Source organism: Aulostomus chinensis, chromosome 15, assembly GCF_037954235.1.
Source record: "Aulostomus chinensis isolate RoL2024-O1b breed Wild chromosome 15, RoL_Achi_v1.0, whole genome shotgun sequence".
Taxonomy (NCBI): Eukaryota; Metazoa; Chordata; class Actinopteri; order Syngnathiformes; family Aulostomidae; genus Aulostomus; species Aulostomus chinensis.
In genome coordinates, this window is record NC_141334.1 from 12,829,035 (window position 1) to 12,847,205 (window position 18,171).

Sequence of the window (18,171 nt, forward strand, 5' to 3'; positions counted from 1 at the left end):
CAAATGATACATCTCTGAGAGACTAGATGCATTAGTGCACTCTGAGTTTTTGCTGATGAATTATAGATGCTTAACCTATTCTCAGCCGTGAAGCTCTAAAACTTCTAACCAAAGTAAACAGATCAGAAGTTAATACTCAATAAATCTGTACTTCCTTGAATCAGCAGGAAAAAATTATATGGTTTTACATGAAGTTTTTCTTAAAGCTACACCATTTTTATTGAAAAGCAGGGGGGTAAATTATAAGAGCAGACCTGATAATTTCAAGATTGCGGCAGGTTAAGCGAGAGAGAAAAGATACACTGGGGGGCAGTGAACCTTTTAGCGTTATTAAATCTTCAGTTAGTGCCGGCAGCATGCAGCTGTGTCCTGAGGAACACCTAAAGCATCGTGAGACCAGAGAAAGAGGAACCAGGGTGATGAAGTGTTGTGTTAATAAAGTTGATTGTCTGATGGGATGTAGAGTAATGAATTTTGTGGTTATTCATTCACTTAAAGGCCACACTATGTTCTTATTGACATGTGTATCACAGTGATTGACACCCTGCCGTGTGTGATATACACTCAAATCAACAAGCATCCAACACACACACACGCGCGCGCGCGCGGGGTCAATAAGTGCCTAAACAACAGCATTGCTGAGGATGTTGCCAGGCTGGTTGCCGTGGTGACAGGAGGGCACTGGTGATGAGCACTAAAAAGATGTGTAGCACACAAACACCTCTCCCACCATCGCTCCATGTGAACCTAAAGACAACAGAGAGGAAGCCACAATCCTGCTCTGCTGTACATTAAACTGCAGCACTGCAGCAAGGATGAGCTAAACAGGTAAATACAGTAGTTACTGCTTAAACTGTTTTTTTTTTTAGATAACTGTTATTATTTCCATTGTCATAAAACCAAAAATCTTATTTTTGAATGAGACAAAAACAAGCGATCTTGTAGAAAGTCCTGCAATTGTGAATGTAATTGACACACAACTTCAAAAAACTGATTTTTCCCTTACATCTCTCACACTTCTACATGTACTTTCAATTTTATCTTTGAAATTATACATCAAATACCCAAATGCAGGAGGGTAGCACATGGAGATCTGCAGGACAAAGCTGACTAATCCTCATCCCACTTATCTAGTTTAGCCATATCAACAAGCATGTGTTTCACATTTGACCCTAAACGATGTATTTCAATAAACACGAATCATAAATTCAGTAGGAAATATTCATTCTGCACAAGCCACTTACTCTATCTGACATTTTATGTTTGCTCAGGTAGATTTCTAAAAGTCAATCAGTTGTATACGTTGAGTTTAGTGAAAGCTTGACCGGGCGATCTGCAAAACGCAGGAGTTCCTCGATGCCCAGCAATGGAAGGAGCTGTCACTCAGCAACCATGTGCCTCTGCAAATGTGCTCCACATTTTTAAAGCACACAAACAGACGGTTCAATGTACCGTGTAATGACAAGCCTGATCAGAGGTTTAGTCATTTTTAATAAAATAAAACAAATATATGTAAGTAAGGGGCTGGCATGCCGTAGATGGCATGAAAATAATTCGCTCATATAAGGAGAGAAAAATGGTCTCTGCTCTTAAATAAGATATCTGTTCATATCTGAATGTATGATTCACACCCCGCACTGTAACACTGGGATGCATCTGATTTGTACCTTCGACATCAGGGTGAGAATGTGTGAGCTATGCTGGCATTTACAACTAGAATTCTGATGAATAGTTCCCACCTGACAGACTGAGCTTGTCGATGTGCAGGAGAACAATAGCAGGCTAATGATGTGAAGAGTGTGTGAGACTGGTTCCTCAGATGAGTGACCTATCAAACCTTCCCGTCTTTATTCTTGTTTTACAGCAATCTATAAGAAAGAATTGCTTCACGCTCTCAAAAATCTGTTTTTGAAATAATCTTTAATTTCAGAGCCCATTGTTTGACGTTCATGGGCTGAACGGTGTCACAAAGCATCTTGATTTAATCTTTAATCTTGAAACTTTAATCTCAGTCCTTCTGTCATCTCAGACCACAGACCCCCCCCCCCCACCACCACCCCCCCGTTCCACACTTCAAACTCAGCACTGCTGTCTCCTGAGGCACTACCATGCTGTTTGGTTTCAGTGTCCCAGGTAAAATCATGAAGCTTGGGAGGGACGTGTCATGGATATTGATTGACATTTTTAGCATCCAATCACACTAAGTGTGCTTAACACACCTCCATGACAAAGCATGTGCACTGCAGACTTTAAGTACTGAGCACAAATATTTCAATCATGAGCCATTCAGACCAAATATATAAGATTGTGATAGTGGAACAAGTCATTTGACTGATGTGCAACCATCCATCCATTTTCTACCACTTATCCTGTTAAGGATTGCAGGGGGGGCTGGAACCTATCCAAACATCCTTCAGGTGTGAGGCGGGGTTCACCCTGGATGGGCCGCCATTGCAGGTCCAACACAAATAGACAGACAAACATTCACACTCACAATTTAGAGTATCGATCAGCCTCGTCCCCTCTTGATGTCTTTGGACTGTGGGAGGAAGCTGGAGTACCAGAGAGAACCCACACAGGAACAGGGAGAACATGCAGACTCCACACAGAAAGATCCTGTGCTGGAGCCTGGACTCGAACCCAGAACCTTCTTGCTGTGAGGCGACAGTGCTGACCACTGCACCATCGTGCCGCCCAGTGTGCAAACGTGTGTTCTATTTATCCTTGGCCTCTAGCTTGTTTAAAAAAAAAAAAAAGTTTTCATGAACTGACCAACTCCTATTAAACTACATTGTCTTTTTTCATAAAGAAATAAGAAAAGCGTTTGTCAAAATTGAAGAAAGCAAAACTGTTCAGTCAACTTTTTTTTTTTTAATCAGTTCTAGACTATGATGCTTTCCTCTCCCACTGCTCTGAAAGCTCCTGATGCACCCTGCCACTCCACACTGAGGTTCATGACCGGTGACTGCTTCAGGACACATCTCATCATTGTGCACCGCACAAATGGAACGACTAGCCGGAAATATTGAAGCTTGACAAATTAATTACTTTTAATCAATTAAAGGTCTCTTTCATCAGATACAAGAAGCATGAATTTGAATGTTTGAATCGATTTTAATTAGCAATGAGAGATGTGAAGACAGGTGTTTTTGACTGCAGTGTTATATGTTCATTTATTTGTCTTATTTTGACATTCTTGTTTTTGCTAAGTTGGTGTTACTATCATGTATTTATGGAAACTTAGTTTTACGTCTTAGAAGTTTAATGGTGATGTAAGTGCTTCATGTATTTGCTGCTGACAAGGCGTCATTGCAAAAGACATCTTGCTCTCAATGGCCTTTTTCGTGTTTGAATCAAGGAAATATATCCGTATGTTTGTTATGTGCATGCATCTTTGTGTATTTTAATACGACCCTGAGTCAACCTGACAGGTGCAGCAATGCAACCAACTGTAAAATAGATCAAATCTTAACAAAAAAAAAAACAGTTCTAATGTTGCGGTTTCTTTGCCCCGATGATAAATCTTTGACAGCACATTGATCTCCATTGACTTGCCGTTTAAAGGGTTTCACCTTTGCCTCTTAATCCAAATTTCATCTGCTCTGTGACCTACCAAAGCTGATTCATACTGTCAGTGATATGACAACACATAAAAAAGAATTCATTAGTCTCCTGGGTTCTTCGGTGTACTGATGTTTGCATATCCCTCTCTGGAGCGGTGCCCCACGTCTAGCCTTTTGTGTCTGTCTCCTTTCTGGTGTCCTTTTGTGACATCCTGTCTTGGCCAAGTCTCTCTGCCCTTCCTCTCCTCTCTCTCTGTCTCCATCTGGTCCCCTCCACCTGACTCACTCCTCTCTCTTCCCACTGCTCACTCCCTCTCCCCGATGCCGCTCTCCCGTCTTCCTCTGACCTTCTCTGTCCTCCCCTTCTCTACCTGGATATCACTCGATTCAATCAAAACACAGTCATTGCAATGGTTCCTTCTTCACATCTCAGAGCAGCTGAAACTGGAATGCTGTCTTCTGCTTTGCTTGCGCCACCCTCATCCTCTTAAACTGTCTTTGACCTCGATTCCTCCCTTTTTCTCTTCTGCACTCTTCAAACAGATCAGTGACAAAGAAGTGAGACGTCTCCTCCCAACAGCTTCCCAGCTTTCATTATCATGTCTGTCATGCTACTGCTGATTTGACATCCCTCTTCACTCTCCAGTTGATTTACAGGGGAAATATCAGACACGGAGCACATGGTGTGTATGTTTTAATCCAATCATATCATTATAAGTAGCTTCTTTGTTGCCCCCAGCCTTCTAATCATGACTGTTCTGCCATCTTACTGGATTAGTTCGTCTTTGAGAAGTTGCTGCGTGTCATGCAGATTTGGTGTCTATCTTAAAAACATACCCTCAATAGCCCCCAAACTAATCTGTCTCCCATGCGGTTGTTCCGGTAAATTATCAAAACAGGGAAAAATATCAAGGAACTTTCATAAAGTGAGAGAAACTGAGGCCTGTGTTCTTCTTTCCGTCTGAATTCAGAAGCTGTTAAACACAAGAAATCTGGCTCACCAAAAAAAGTAAAACAAATCCAGTGGCAATCTTCTCAACAGTATCGTTCCTCGGACCTTCAGCAGAGAGGCTAAAGGAAAAGAAAAACAGAATTAATGCAGCTTGTCTCCATTGATCCTGCTTAGCTGAGAAATAAAAATATTTTTCACAGCTGAAGAATGGTGTGTTAATGTGGACACACACACACACACACACACACACACACTCACACACACACACACACACACACACACACACACACACACACACACAGAGTCATTGCCCACATATCTCTAAAGATTCTTCTTAAGAACACCTAATCCTCCACCGGGAGCCCAAATTAGCAACTGCAGCAATAAATTAAGTCAGTGTGGACTCCACAATGTGTGTGTGTGTGTGTGTGTGTGTGCGTGTGTGTGTGCGTGTGTGTCTGTGTGTGCGTGCCTGCGTGCGTGTGCGCTTATCATCACGACACTCCAGTGTTGCTTGAAAATATTGAGGGAGCCTTTTTTGTGCTGATTTTATTTTTCTAATTCACACCCTACATGTCAGCTGGACTCCTGTGCAGCAGTAAAGATGTGCTTCCACCTCACAAACATGCTGCGTTGGTTGGACCGGTGGCCCCCCTTCCTCACCCATCCCCCACATATTCTCCTTTGCCTCCTGGATCAATAATCAGAGGTCACATATATTAAATGTAAGTCTTTTTTTTTTAATGGCACTTGAACTTTTGGTGGTATACTATAATGGCAAGCAACAGAAGAAGGTGTTTTTTTTAATACAAATTTCCATGCTCCCTATTTTTACGCTTTAAAATATGACATTTAACAAACACCTATGGTTCACTAAGAGAGGTGGAATCAGCCCAACTCTTCCACCTTGAACATGCCCATCGTCCAGCTGCTCAACATCTCATAGTGTGATTAGAGGTGGGAGCGAGACCAGAAGATTTATATGGACGTTTGGGGGTCACAGTTATTCTGCAGAGTGAGTAGTTTATTTGATGCTGCGGGTTCACACTGAAACACAGCGCCTCCGTGAGGTTTAAGCTGTACACTGCAGCTCTCATAGAAGAAAACAAATTCCTGAACCACGATGATGGATGGTACACTAGAGAAAGGCTGAGGCAAAGGATATTTGCTGTTTTCCCACTTTGCTCGATGCCACTGTAATTATGCCTCTCCTTCCTCAAGTAAATTTCAAAATAAATAAAAATGATTGTTACAAAAAAAGGTCGTGGGACGTCAAAGACTGTGGATATCTTAACTAAATGATATGATTTGATGGTGTAATGGTGTGAATAATTCTCATTATGGCCACAGATCACAGGCTGCAAGTGGAAAGAAGCATAAAGAAGCTCGGGAATGAAAGAGAGATTTAAACTGATGCTTCCCACTGTGTCTTCCTGCTATTTTGTCCCAAAGGATCAGGAACCGCTGGACCGCCTGTGGTCCTAATCTTGACTTCTTTATGCATTCACACATCTCATCATCATCTTCTCACCTCCCACGGCTCACGAGTCACGACCACTGATGAGAGCGGTCGTGACTGTATGCATGAACAAAGACGAGGTAGAGAAGAGGTTCAGCACAACTGCCTCAAAGCACCTCCTGTTTATCAAGACTGCATTGTAGATTGAAACACGAATGTTTTCCATCAGAACTGCTCATCTAGACGTGAAGGTAATGTGATCAAAAGTGTGTGTCTTTTTGGGTTGGGTTTTTTTTGGTAGAAGATTTCAAAAACTAATGGATAGATTACAATGAAAAAAGGTGAAAGACAGATAATATTATGATAAGTTTTGAATGAGATCAGGATCAGGTTGTAGACCCTGATGACTGTTCTGGGCCATTGGGAGGATCCGGATACGTAGGTGCTATTTCCTGACGTCGTGGGCAAGCTTCTTCCACATTCCTTCAATGTGTGGGGCAACGGTTGAAAGAAGAACATTTTCGGGAATCAATTTGATCCAGGAGATCCATGGGTTGTGTTCTGGGAAGAAAATGTATGAACAGATTTTGACGAGCTTGTTTTTATCCCGTTGCTTCCTTGGCGGAATGTTTTCTAAACTGTAAAATTCCAACACTTAATTATCTGATTATGATTAAAATAGCCTCTTTTTAATCACGTTTAAGCTATTTTAGAATTCTGGAAATCATCTCAGCATCAACCCTCGTTCATGTCCGGGAACGGAGCCTCCTGCTATAAATGATGGTACTTGCACGTTTTATGTTCCGTGACTTGGCTCGTTTGAGTCCTCGTGATGGTCCCTGTATCCAGGCTGCTACGTCGTCTTTCATGTTGTTTTTATAATGATGGATCGGATGTGTGTTAAACTCCCGGCCGCCGCCACATCCCCATGAGTCAAGCAATAAATGTGACTTGACTTGAATAAAAGTGCAGATGTGTTTTATGAATTAAATGTTCTGACAACTGTAAAAAGGAAACTGAAATAAAAAATAGCTTCCTCTCAGCTGACTTACTGATTTGTACGACTGAGTCCAGTTTTTGAAGACCAGCAGTACACAATTGTGCTAGCATTTAGCTTTAACATTTCATTGGCATTTAGCCACAGGAGCCATTAGAGAAAAATGCCAACATGATGAGGACCCCAGTCACATGTCGGCTACAATGAATGAAGCCAATACATTAACCGAGGTTAGCGGGACGAGCAGGAAGTATACTTGGCTTGCTCCCAAAAAATGAAAACATTCATGACTTTATTTCATTGAAACATTTGAAGTAAAGAAAGTCTCAGCTTGGTGGTAGTACATATTTGTGGTACATCATTACATTTCAAATTTCCGATCAAGATATTACCCGGTTTAAACGCAGGAGAAACTTTTCTTTCCTTTTTGCATGTAATAAAAAAAACTTTTCGTGTCAGCTCAGATGACATCCGTGAAATCTTTTCATATTTTGACCGAAGATCATCTATTTATTTATTTGTCTATATATTTTTATACTTGTTTGTTTGTTTGTTTTTATTCACAAACCACTCAAACAGACTTTACAGGTCATAAGATTTTCGTTTTGCTTTTTAGGTCCCAAATAGATTTGATCCTGAATTATTCATTCTGGAGATGAAAACAACAAAACTTGCTCTACTTTGCTGCTCGGCTACTTTTCTCCATCTGTTATTCTGAGTAACAGCTTCAGATTCGACGCCCTGATGACATCACAGCTTTGGGTCCTCCAGGCAGTTCTTTTTCAATTAGCAGCTCTCAGCGTGTTTTTCAAGGCCCAGCAGTGTATTCCTCCATGTAAGGATGAATGTTGAATTTGCTGTCAGGGCAAATTTGATCCTGAAGGACAACTGAACATTTCCTGCTGAACGTGATACTGTGTTTTTAGTCGCCATAGAGGAAGAAGCTCCGTGCCCTCCCGAAACCACCAGATGCTGCTGTAGTGCAACAGCAGCCTGCACACACTCACGGGGGGCTTGATTAGTATCTCTGTATCTCCCTGCAAATAAAGACTCTTGCAGATGGAGGACTTTCCCCTCACAGCAGCATTAGAAAATCCCCAGTGTGGCATGACACCACGTCAACTCTGGACCAGCGGTGCAGCACGTCTGGCTCCTAAGAGAGAAATACCAAGTCAGGTAGGATGAACTGTGGCTAAAGAAGATTTTCAGATGTGAGTGTGAGCGTGTTGTCCCTCTCGCAGATCTCATTCACGTGTGGAATTTCTCCTCTCTGTGTATTCTCCCCATTTAAATATTGAATATGTTGGATAAAAAATTCCCATGTTCCCACGCACACAGCTACCTTCCATCTGCTTGAACATGAATACTCTTCTGAGGGTTTAAATATTCGGATACCCTGATTCTCAGATTTGTGTTAAATATTTTTACTACCAAGTTGCTCATGAAGTGATGCTTCCTCTTTGCAAGTATTGTATCAGTCAACCAATCAGACGAATAGCCCACAACTGACTGACCAGGACTGACAGGCAGTCAGAGAGATGCTACAATGAAAAAACTGCAGTGGCAAATAAAATATAAGAGCACTAAATAATAAAGAAAAAGAAGGATAAAACAGCAAAAAAACAATAATAGAAAAGAATGGATGAGTCAACGAAAGGTCAAGATAATAATTACAATGAATTAAAATATGAAAAGGAAATGGAAAAAAAAATCAGAGAATAAAATTCCAAAAAATACAATACAAGCTGAAATAATCAGATTGATGTACATACAATCTAAAAAAAAACCATATTCAACTATGGAATAACATTCCTTAATGCATTTGGACAGTGTGCAAACAATTCAATGGACCTAGCTTGTCCAAGGATGACTCAAAGATTGTTCGATAATAAGAACTCCAGTTGAAACTCAGAAAAAAGCGTCTTTACTCAGTCCTGTTAAAAATGCCAAAGTCTTCAAGGCCTCCTCTGCTCTTATTCTTCTTCTGTTCTTGTCTGATTATACATTTGCTCGCTGACAGCAATACAAACAAACTCATGTAATAAATGTAAAAAAAAGAAAAAAAACTGGTCAAACTGGATCAGGGGTTGACGGCTCCTGAACATTCATGCTGGTAGAGACACGTTGGAGAGTGTTTTTCCTTGTGTGTGTGTGTATATGTGTGTGTGTGTGTGCGCGCGCACGTGCGTGCGTGCTGGAAAGAGGAATTATCCCTCTCCTACAAGAAAGGTCGGGATAATCATTAGCCCTTGGATGTCCTCGTAGTTTCATATCAGAGTGGTGAAAAATTAACCACAGGAAATGACACAAAACATATCTGACATTCATGCATGTCATCAATTCCCAACGCCTACATATTCATGAACGACGGGCTGGGTCGATGACTTCACACAGTGTCAGCTCCTCACAGTGTTATCACATCTGATGTCATCGTTTCTTCCTGCCGTGTTCCAACTCGCCCGTGTCGACAGAGCTGACATAGCTGGAATGCCTCAGAGGGAGTGTCTTGTTTGGTTGTCATAGAAACCGCCGAGATGTACTGTAGCTTCTGTAGTGAAACTGTGAACAAGCGTCGCTTTCAGTTTTTCAGAATTTACAATTTCGGTCCATCTGGAAAGAGAAGGCATGTGTGATGCGTCACGACCTCTGGAACGTGTCTCAACATGGGAGTTATCAGGGTAAATGGGATTTACATTCCTCGGCTGCTTGCTGCCTGTTTCACTCTCAGACAGATTGCGGAAACCAGAAAAACCACCAGTTTGAATTAAAGCAATAAATAATCTCCTACATGTGCTTCACTGCTCTCTAATTACTCCAGCTTCCTTCCTGTACTCCCTCTAACAGCTCTGTTGTTGAGGATTTTATCATCCCTCCCTCCTTCCTCCTATTCCAGTCCTGTTCTTTTCGTGGTGGAGGGAGAAATTTTGAGAATTCTTTTCAGTGACCACACCAAACTCTCTAGTCACATGGTCTCTTTTTCCTCCCCGTCCTTCTCCTAAATAAGGAATTACAATTTGAGTGGGGAAAAAGAGCTTGAGCAAAGGGGCGGGCCGCAGAGTGAAATAAGAGGACCTGAAGGCGTATCTCTCTCTCTCTCTCTCTCTCTCTCTCTCTCTCTCTCTCTCCCCCCAACCAACTCCTTCTTTCTGTTGAATGTGGTGAAGTCATACATTTCAGACAAGAGTATAGTATAGTGCACTCTTCCCTGCATTGTAAGGATAAGACGAGTGGAAACACAACAACTCAAACTCACCTGTGCTCACCTGAAAGCTTCTAAATAAAGTAAGTATGCTCTTCTTCTTCCTCTAGGCCTCATTAATCACTCTCAGGTTTCAAGATTTCTCGGAAACATGAAAAATGTATCACTCACAGCACCCTCGCTCTCTTTCACTTTTGCTTATACAGACACGAGGAGTTTGTGTTTCACTCTTTCAGTACAGATGAAATGACCCATAACTCTTCTTGTCATGTGAAATCCTGTGTCTCATCTGTGTTTGTTCTCACCACTCTTTGCATGTGCTCATGGTAAAACGCAAGGCCTCACGGTTTCAGAATCAGCCGCTGACAAATCTCTCTTCAGACATGTGATATCGGCAGTGTTTCATATAACATATGTCATGTTTTTTCTATAAGCAAGCAAGCAAGCAAGTGCTTTGGGTGGTGGTGAGTTCATGTAAAAGTGGGACAAAAGCTGGTATTGAGAAACTCTCATCAGAGATAAGGCAGCCGTTCAGATTTCACTGTCTGGGTCAACAGCAGCTACAAGAGCGCGGGATAAGAGGAAACTACAGGAACACTGTAGGAACATTTTTTTTAAAATAACAATTTGATGTCACAAAAGGAGCTAAATGAGTCGATCGATGCGCTAAGGTGAAGTTTGGACTTTAGAAAGTAACCCAGGATCCCACAGATTCAGCTACTACAAGAAAAGAGTTGCAAAACAACCTAAAACTGCTGCCAAATGTTACAATTACATGTAAAAAAAAAAGTGTGGCAGGGGTTAAGAATGATAATTAAAACAGTAAAACAGACATCTCAGACAGTTTTGGAAGTAAACAGTTTCTTCGGGTGTGATTACCAGTTGCTCCCAGTAACTCTGAGGGCGCCCTCAGTAGATTTCTAAAGTGCACAGGTCAAAGTCAACTCCTGAAACACAAACTCAAACACCTATACAAACTTGATTGGGTTCATCTGGCGTGTGTGCAGTCCTGGCTAAACCTCCTCAGCCACTGGTAGATACGATGAGATGCTGTCTATACACGTGGCTACTAAGTCGCAGTTTACAGGTGAGATCGAAGTCCAGGTTTGGTTCAGAGAGTTTTGTGACTTCATCAGATTTCCCTCAGCTTAGAGATTAACGCGATGTCAACAGCTGCTGCATGTTCTCTGGGTGTGTAGGGACATCGCAGATGGAACTCTTCCGATTGTGAAAGAGAGTTCAGATGTTTGGATATTTACATCACTATTGTTGCAGTAACCAACCAGTTTTGGAAGAATTTATTGGACAGGAAGAAGCCTCTCTCGCCAGTCAACATGTAAACACTGCAACCTCAGACAATGAATAAGTGTGATCTGCGGCTGCCAAGGGCCTCAACGTGGACACAATGAGGATTTGTCAAACTGTCTGCACATATTGTGTAAGACTGACAAGCATCTGTTTTGCACGGGATGTAATAGGTACTCCTGTTTGCCCTCGAGGAACGAATGTACTTTATCACCCTTGTCGTCTGCAGTAACATGCATTCTTGTACCCTTACATGTTTGGAACTATATTTGCAGAGAACATACCATACATTTGTGTGCACGTACTTGGGATGAAAGTAAAAAAAAAAAAAAAAAAAGCAACAGCAGGACATATTTCTCGCCAGTTATAAACATTTCCATATGTTGTCTGCTTTGTGAAAATGTAGAAATGTCACTGACTGTGATTCAGCTCCGTAAAAGCAAAGTCGATCGTTTCATACGTTAGAAGAATTAAGAGGCTTTATGAAGGGTTGTTTTTTTATCACTTAAAGGGCCGTTCCCATGGTGAACAGCGGTGTTTTATTTTGTTTAGAGTCCTGTGTACACATAGTTACCCTTGTCAGAGAGGGAGGAAGGAAGTGACAGCTGAATGAGCAAACAGGATGCAGGAAGCGAGGCAATTCTGTTTAAGCCGTCAGGAAGCTCATACTGAATTAATAAGTAAGAAAGGCCAACCATGATAACTTGGGCTGTTCTGCCTACAGAGATCTCATGTTTTCAATTTCGCTGTTGCAAAATGTTTCTGACTTTTACTTTGACTAGAATGAATGCAAGTGTTCCCTCTGAGACTTTAAAAAAACAAAAAAACTCATTAAGAAAGAAAGTTTAAATCAAATAATTCTGACTTATACAGAGGTCTCAATTAAAATGAAAACTGCAGCGCAATCTTCAGTATAAAGTGCAGAATTACAACATGCGCTCAAATATATTTGAACTTCAAAAAGCCTCTTGAAGAAATGAGGACAAGCTGAAATTGCCTTGCTCTTGTCAGCTGGGGGGGACATCAATTAGGAACCATCTATTGTCAAAGGTCAGATCTTTTAATTCTGGAGCGTCTCCTGGTTGCGGAGCAGAAACAGGCCGGCCACCCCCTGTAGCTGGTTTCTAGGTGTCCCTCCTCCTCTACAACCTTCATCCTCCACTGGATAACCAGGGGTCATCCAGCCAGCCTCCTAAAACTCAGCATGGTCATTTTGGATTTGAAGGTGGCCTCAGTCCCCAACCTACCATCGTGTGGTGATATCAGTGACGCGTCCAGCTTTGGACGACCAAACCATGATATCTAAGAAATGTAGTATAATGTCAGCAACTCATATCCCACTCCTGGTTAGAGGAAGTGGGCCTTGGTGTTACTCTCCGTCTGGAGCTTCCTCTTCTGTCCCCCTCCCTCACAAATATAGATGTGGAGTTTTACTGGTGGGGAACATCATCTGCTCACTTTACACCCTGACAAGATCTGCTGGAGGATTCTGTTGGCCACATTCTCAAACCACTGTCAGACGTTCCAAAGGCAGGGAGGGCTGTTGACCTGATGTGGAAGATGAGTCTTGCCTGTGGGACATTTTACAAATCTGACTCACTCATTTCCCGGTTGACAAATGCACCCCGGAATGCCGAACTTCCTAAGCCCAAAACTTTTAAAACAACAATGCCACAAAGTTGACTGCTTTGTCTGATATCACAACATGAAACAGGAGTTTGCTGCATTTAAAATGATCCTGGGAACACTGCTGGTACACCAACGAAAAGAATAGCACAATGGTCAAGCTGTGTGTCATGACTTCTCTTCATTCATTTTGTTTGCTCTTCTTATCTCTTAAAATGATGGCATAACCAATATGCTGGCATGGTTCAATGGTAGATTCAGCCAAGTACATTGATCTCTCCTGAAGTGAAAAACCGAATCCCCCTCCCCCATCAAAATCAGCAGAGTCAGACTGAATCTAGAAGTAAAAATTCAGCTTCTTTATTTGATATCATGCTATCAGCTTTCCTGTTGGCCTTGCAACATGGCCTTGATCCTGAATGAACTTCCTCCATCATTGTTGTTTCTGAGTCTGATACCAACTTCTCTTTCCCCTCTTTACGGTTGGCCTTAGAACAAACATATGGTGCACCTTCCAATCTGAGGCCGTCCTGTTCTGTCTGCCAAAAAATTCTTAGTATTGCAGCCTTCCCATTGCTCATCCACCCTCAGTTGTGACCTTTTCAGATCTGGCCAGTAAGGGCCTTGGCATTTGCATGTTGCTCACTGACAGAGGAACAATGAAAGTTTCTCTCTCCGTTTGAGAACAAGCCTGATCTTTTCCAGCTTTTAGCCCAAACTACTGGGTTGCAGTAGCAGTAGCAATAGCAAGGCTTCCCTCCTACTGTAAAGATACATCCATCTCTCTTGTGTATATGATGGATGAAAAAAAGTCAGCTCATCTTCAGCAGTGCTGATCGCACCACACCTTGCACAACCCCTTTGGACAAAGCTTGCCATGCCTTCTGACAGCTGGTTTAGCATGGTTCTTCCCATCTGTTGGTTGGATTGCTCATTGGTCTCCCCAGGCTGCTGCTATAGCTGCGGGATTTTCTTGCTTCCTGCAAGAAAGATGATGTTGTCATCTCTGACTCCTCTTGTGAGAGCTCGTGTGACGCAGAGGGCTTGATTTTTATTCTCGCCCAGGACATGAGATCATCCATATTTTCAGCAGCATGTATGAACATATGCACACAGGCATAAATCAGGAGAGTACAACTAAAATCCTATTTGTTTTGACTGCAAGCCATAACTGTGGGTGTGAGCATGGCAGGGATTTTAATGTTGTTACATCTACTAAATAGCCACATTGGAAAGGACACAATAAACTGTCAAGTAACAACATTTGCTAAGCCATTTGCCAATCTAATGCTAACTTTCCCTCCCAACAGGATCAGCATGGCAAACAAGGGCCCCGCCTATGGTCTAAGCCGTGAGGTACAGAATAAGATTGACAAAAAGTATGACCAGGAACTTGAGGAAAGGCTGGTGGAGTGGATCATCGCCCAGTGTGGCTCTGTCGTCGGCCAGCCCGAGCCAGGCAAGACGGGCTTCCAGAGCTGGCTAAAGGATGGACGTGTGAGTGTAGAGTTGGATAAGTGTTAATATCTTTATTCAGACTTGTAATCCCCATGTAGTACAGAAGAGTTAGACTGCTTCTGTGTCTGCAGGTGCTGTGTGAGCTCATCAACAGCCTGTATGGAGCCAGCAAACCAGTTAAGAGCATCAAGATCTCTAGCATGGCGTTTAAGCAGATGGAGCAAATCTCTGTGTTCCTCAGTGCTGCTGAAGCGTATGGCATCACCAAAACAGACATGTTCCAAACTGTTGACCTCTTTGAAAGTAAGACAACCAGCAGATTTCACATATATTATACACCACTATCCGCTTAAGTAAGACTCAGTCTCTGCTTCCTGCTGTTAGCTTTGTTCATTCGAGATGATTGTATGTCCTCAGGCAAGGACCTGGCTGCTGTCCAGAGGACCCTGATGGCTCTGGGTAGTTTAGCTGTCACAAAGGATGATGGGTTTTACAAAGGAGACCCCAGTTGGTTCCATAAGTGAGTTTTTCTCCATGTATGATCTAAGCTAATGATAGCCAAGTTAGACTAGAAACTAAAGGAATGTGTATTTGTGTGTGCAGGAAAGCCCAAGAGAACAGGAGAGATTTCTCAGAGGATCAGCTGAACGAAGGCAGAAATGTAATTGGCCTGCAAATGGGAACAAACAAAGGAGCATCTCAAGCTGGCATGACAGGATACGGACGACCCAGGCAGATCATCAACAACAACCCCTGAACCCTCTTCAGCTGCCCCCACAGGACTCTGCTTCTGCCCTCTGCAAGGCCTGTCAACAAGGACGGAGAAACTCTTACTCTTACCTTGGTCATAGGGAGAAGTTTGACCACCATGTTTTCAAGACAAAACTGGACCAAGACAGGGACCAATGAGATCATATGAAAAGTACAACACACACTTCACATTGAGCACAAATAAAGAGACCCTTATCAGAGCCAGTAGAATGCTAGATCTCCATTTATTTCTTAAAGGATCATTCCTGTCATTATGAATGTTTGTAGCCATTAATAACTTCTAATCATTGGCTATTTTCCAAACAATATCATGACATTTCAGATTACTTAACACACCTTAACGTATGTTAATATACTGTAAAGTCAATTTCCGTAGTTTAAATCTGCATGAGACGAGTACAACAATCTGTCGCATTCAACCTTCTGACTGATTTAGCTTTGTAAATGCAGAAATCTTTGCTTAATGCTGCATTCAAGGACACTCCGATATCTGAGATTTCAGAATTTCAAAGCTGAAAAAGTCACTTTCTCCTTTCTAACAATGCAGTCCAATTCTTGGCCGTCAAGGATGTCCTTGAATGTTCTCGCAAGTGCAGTGCAGCACAGCTTTTGTGGAACATTCACAAGAATTAATGATAAAGAGAGAATTCAACTAACTGCTAAATGTTTTGTGGTGTCCGTGGACTGACCGTGTGCTGGTGTGAAGTGACTCTAATGGCATCCTGAGAAGTAACGCATTGTACAATGTTTTATAATTTCTACCCCAAAATTTGACATTGTTAGGATACAACAATTAATTCAAATGGTTCAGGGAAGTGTAGGAAAAGAACTGCCTGCTTTACAAATGGTTTGAAAATAAATTACAGTCACATATTTTTACTTGCTCGGTAACAGAAGCTGCGGTTATGCTCACAGTAAATTCATTTTTAATCAAGATGTCGGACCTTCTTTATGAGTTTGATACATAATGTATAATGACAATGATTTTGAAATAAAGCTCAATTTAAATTTCAAGATGCCTCCTGTGTTATGACAAGATAAACTGGCTTTCTTAATGTCTAAGGCTATTAGTGGCACACTGTGCAGTGACAGCCCAGTAAAGAGTAAGAAGTAAAGCAAATGAACATGCTTGCAGACATGTCTGAGCTTTGCTCTGTTGTTTGCTTTAAGCCTGAGCTGTACTCTTAAGATAAGCAGATATGATAAGATTTGAAATAAAGAAAAGGGAGGAGAGCAGACAATGGGAGGGAGTGATGGAGGGTGGGGAAATTAAAGGAACAAGAGAAGCAGGAGGGGTTCAGAGGAGGACCTCACTATCTTCAGCTGGGGTTTCTTTATACACTTAAAGCTTGAGTTCTGACTCAGCTTTTCAGCGAGGGAATTACTAAAAGGCCAGAAATGGAAAATTAAAGTGGGGGACAGAAGAAAGTTTAGCCCGTTGGTGCTGGGAGGTTTGGTAAACCTTAAAACACCCAAACTAAATCAAGAATAGCTCATAAACTGTCAGATATATTTTTCTGACCTTGGGCTCTACGTGTATGTAACACCTTGGAGACTGTATCCCTTAGGTGCATTAAAGTATTATACCTCCAACTGTATCATCCTACACAAGGTACCTGCATTAAAGTCCAGAATCATGGTAGGAGTACAAGCATTAAAAGCCAGGACACTGTATGAATATATTTTCACTATTTTTACACACACACACACACACACACACACACATACACACACACACACACACACAAAGTAAGAAATTCGGAGCGATCACAGTCATGGTGAGTCTTGAGCCATCATTTAAGATGGGTCTTTAATGCCAGCTAAGTGGGGAATTCCCTTACAGCAGATGGTGTGTTGTTCCTGATGTCACTTCCTCTAACTGACCGAACAGTGCGGCCCTAATGCACGTCTGTAAGCTACGACACGGTCTCCTCCAGTAGAGGCCCTGGTTGCAGTTCTGTTAGTGCAGGTTCACTAAATGGGGTGGAGTAAATCCATGTAAGAGCTTACACATAAAACTGGCAAATCTAAACAAGTTAAATGTTCCAAATGTAGAAGATTATGTTTCTTAAGGATGTGACAGTGATGAATAGAAAATAGCTTTTTGGAAAAGACATTTATGGCTTTTTTTAAAAAAAAGGATTCTATTATATGAGTGTTGAATTGTTGGTGATAAGTTAGTTAAACAGTTTTCTAGTAGGTGGGCAGCATGGCTTGGAGGTAGAGTGGCCATCTAGCAACCGAAGGGTCGCCGGTTTGATCCTCACTTCCCCCGGTGACCATGTCGAAGTGTCCCTGAGCAAGATACAGAACCCATTATAGCTCATGATGAGTAGGACGCTTGTGTGGCAGCTCCTGCCATCAGCGTGTGAATGGGTGAATGAGATGTAAAGCGCTTTGAGTGTCGCTAAGGTAGAAACGCACACTATAAAAATGAGTCCATTCAGTCGTGATGGCCTCATTGACCTAAAGTTACAAAGACTGAATTTGACCGTTTTAGTTTTTTTTTTAATATATATATGATTTTTAAAAGACAGAGTGGGATCCAGTGTAAGGCCCACGTATCTCAATTTGTGTACAATCTCCAGTTCTTCTCCTTGCAGGAACACATTTTTAGTGTGTACTTTCAGTTGGTTGTTTAAAGAACGCCAGTCAAACAGTTTTTTTAGAGTTCAGTAGCAGACGTTACATTGTGACTCATTCCTTCACACAGGTCAGCGCAGATGTAAGAGTTTGGGCAGCTTCTTGATCGGTCTTAGCATGAGTAAATATTACTGTGTCGTCCGCATATATTTGAATACTGATGTTTTGGCCTACATTTGGCAGATCATTAATATGTAC

At 41.9% G+C, this 18,171-nt stretch overlaps 1 protein-coding gene across 1 annotated transcript; it reads left to right on the forward strand.

Moving 5' to 3' along the window:
* The first annotated feature begins 10,086 nt into the window (after positions 1-10,086).
* On the forward strand, positions 10,087-16,344 carry LOC147248757 (transgelin-like). Its single transcript, XM_086226055.1, has 5 exons — positions 10,087-10,253; positions 14,412-14,598; positions 14,691-14,862; positions 14,977-15,079; positions 15,163-16,344. The coding sequence occupies exons 2-5, from the start codon at positions 14,419-14,421 to the stop codon at positions 15,314-15,316; spliced, it is 609 nt and encodes a 202-aa protein (XP_086082181.1). The 5' UTR covers positions 10,087-10,253; positions 14,412-14,418; the 3' UTR covers positions 15,317-16,344.
* Positions 16,345-18,171: the final 1,827 nt, after the last annotated feature.

Bases quoted from the DNA above. Each gene is read 5' to 3' on its own strand.
- LOC147248757 (XM_086226055.1), top strand. From the start codon at position 14,419: ATGGCAAACAAGGGCCCCGCCTATGGTCTAAGCCGTGAGGTACAGAAT. The intron at 14,599-14,690 runs GTGAGTGTAGAG...CTGTGTCTGCAG, and splicing joins GCTGGCTAAAGGATGGACGT to GTGCTGTGTGAGCTCATCAA. The intron at 14,863-14,976 runs GTAAGACAACCA...GTATGTCCTCAG, and splicing joins AACTGTTGACCTCTTTGAAA to GCAAGGACCTGGCTGCTGTC.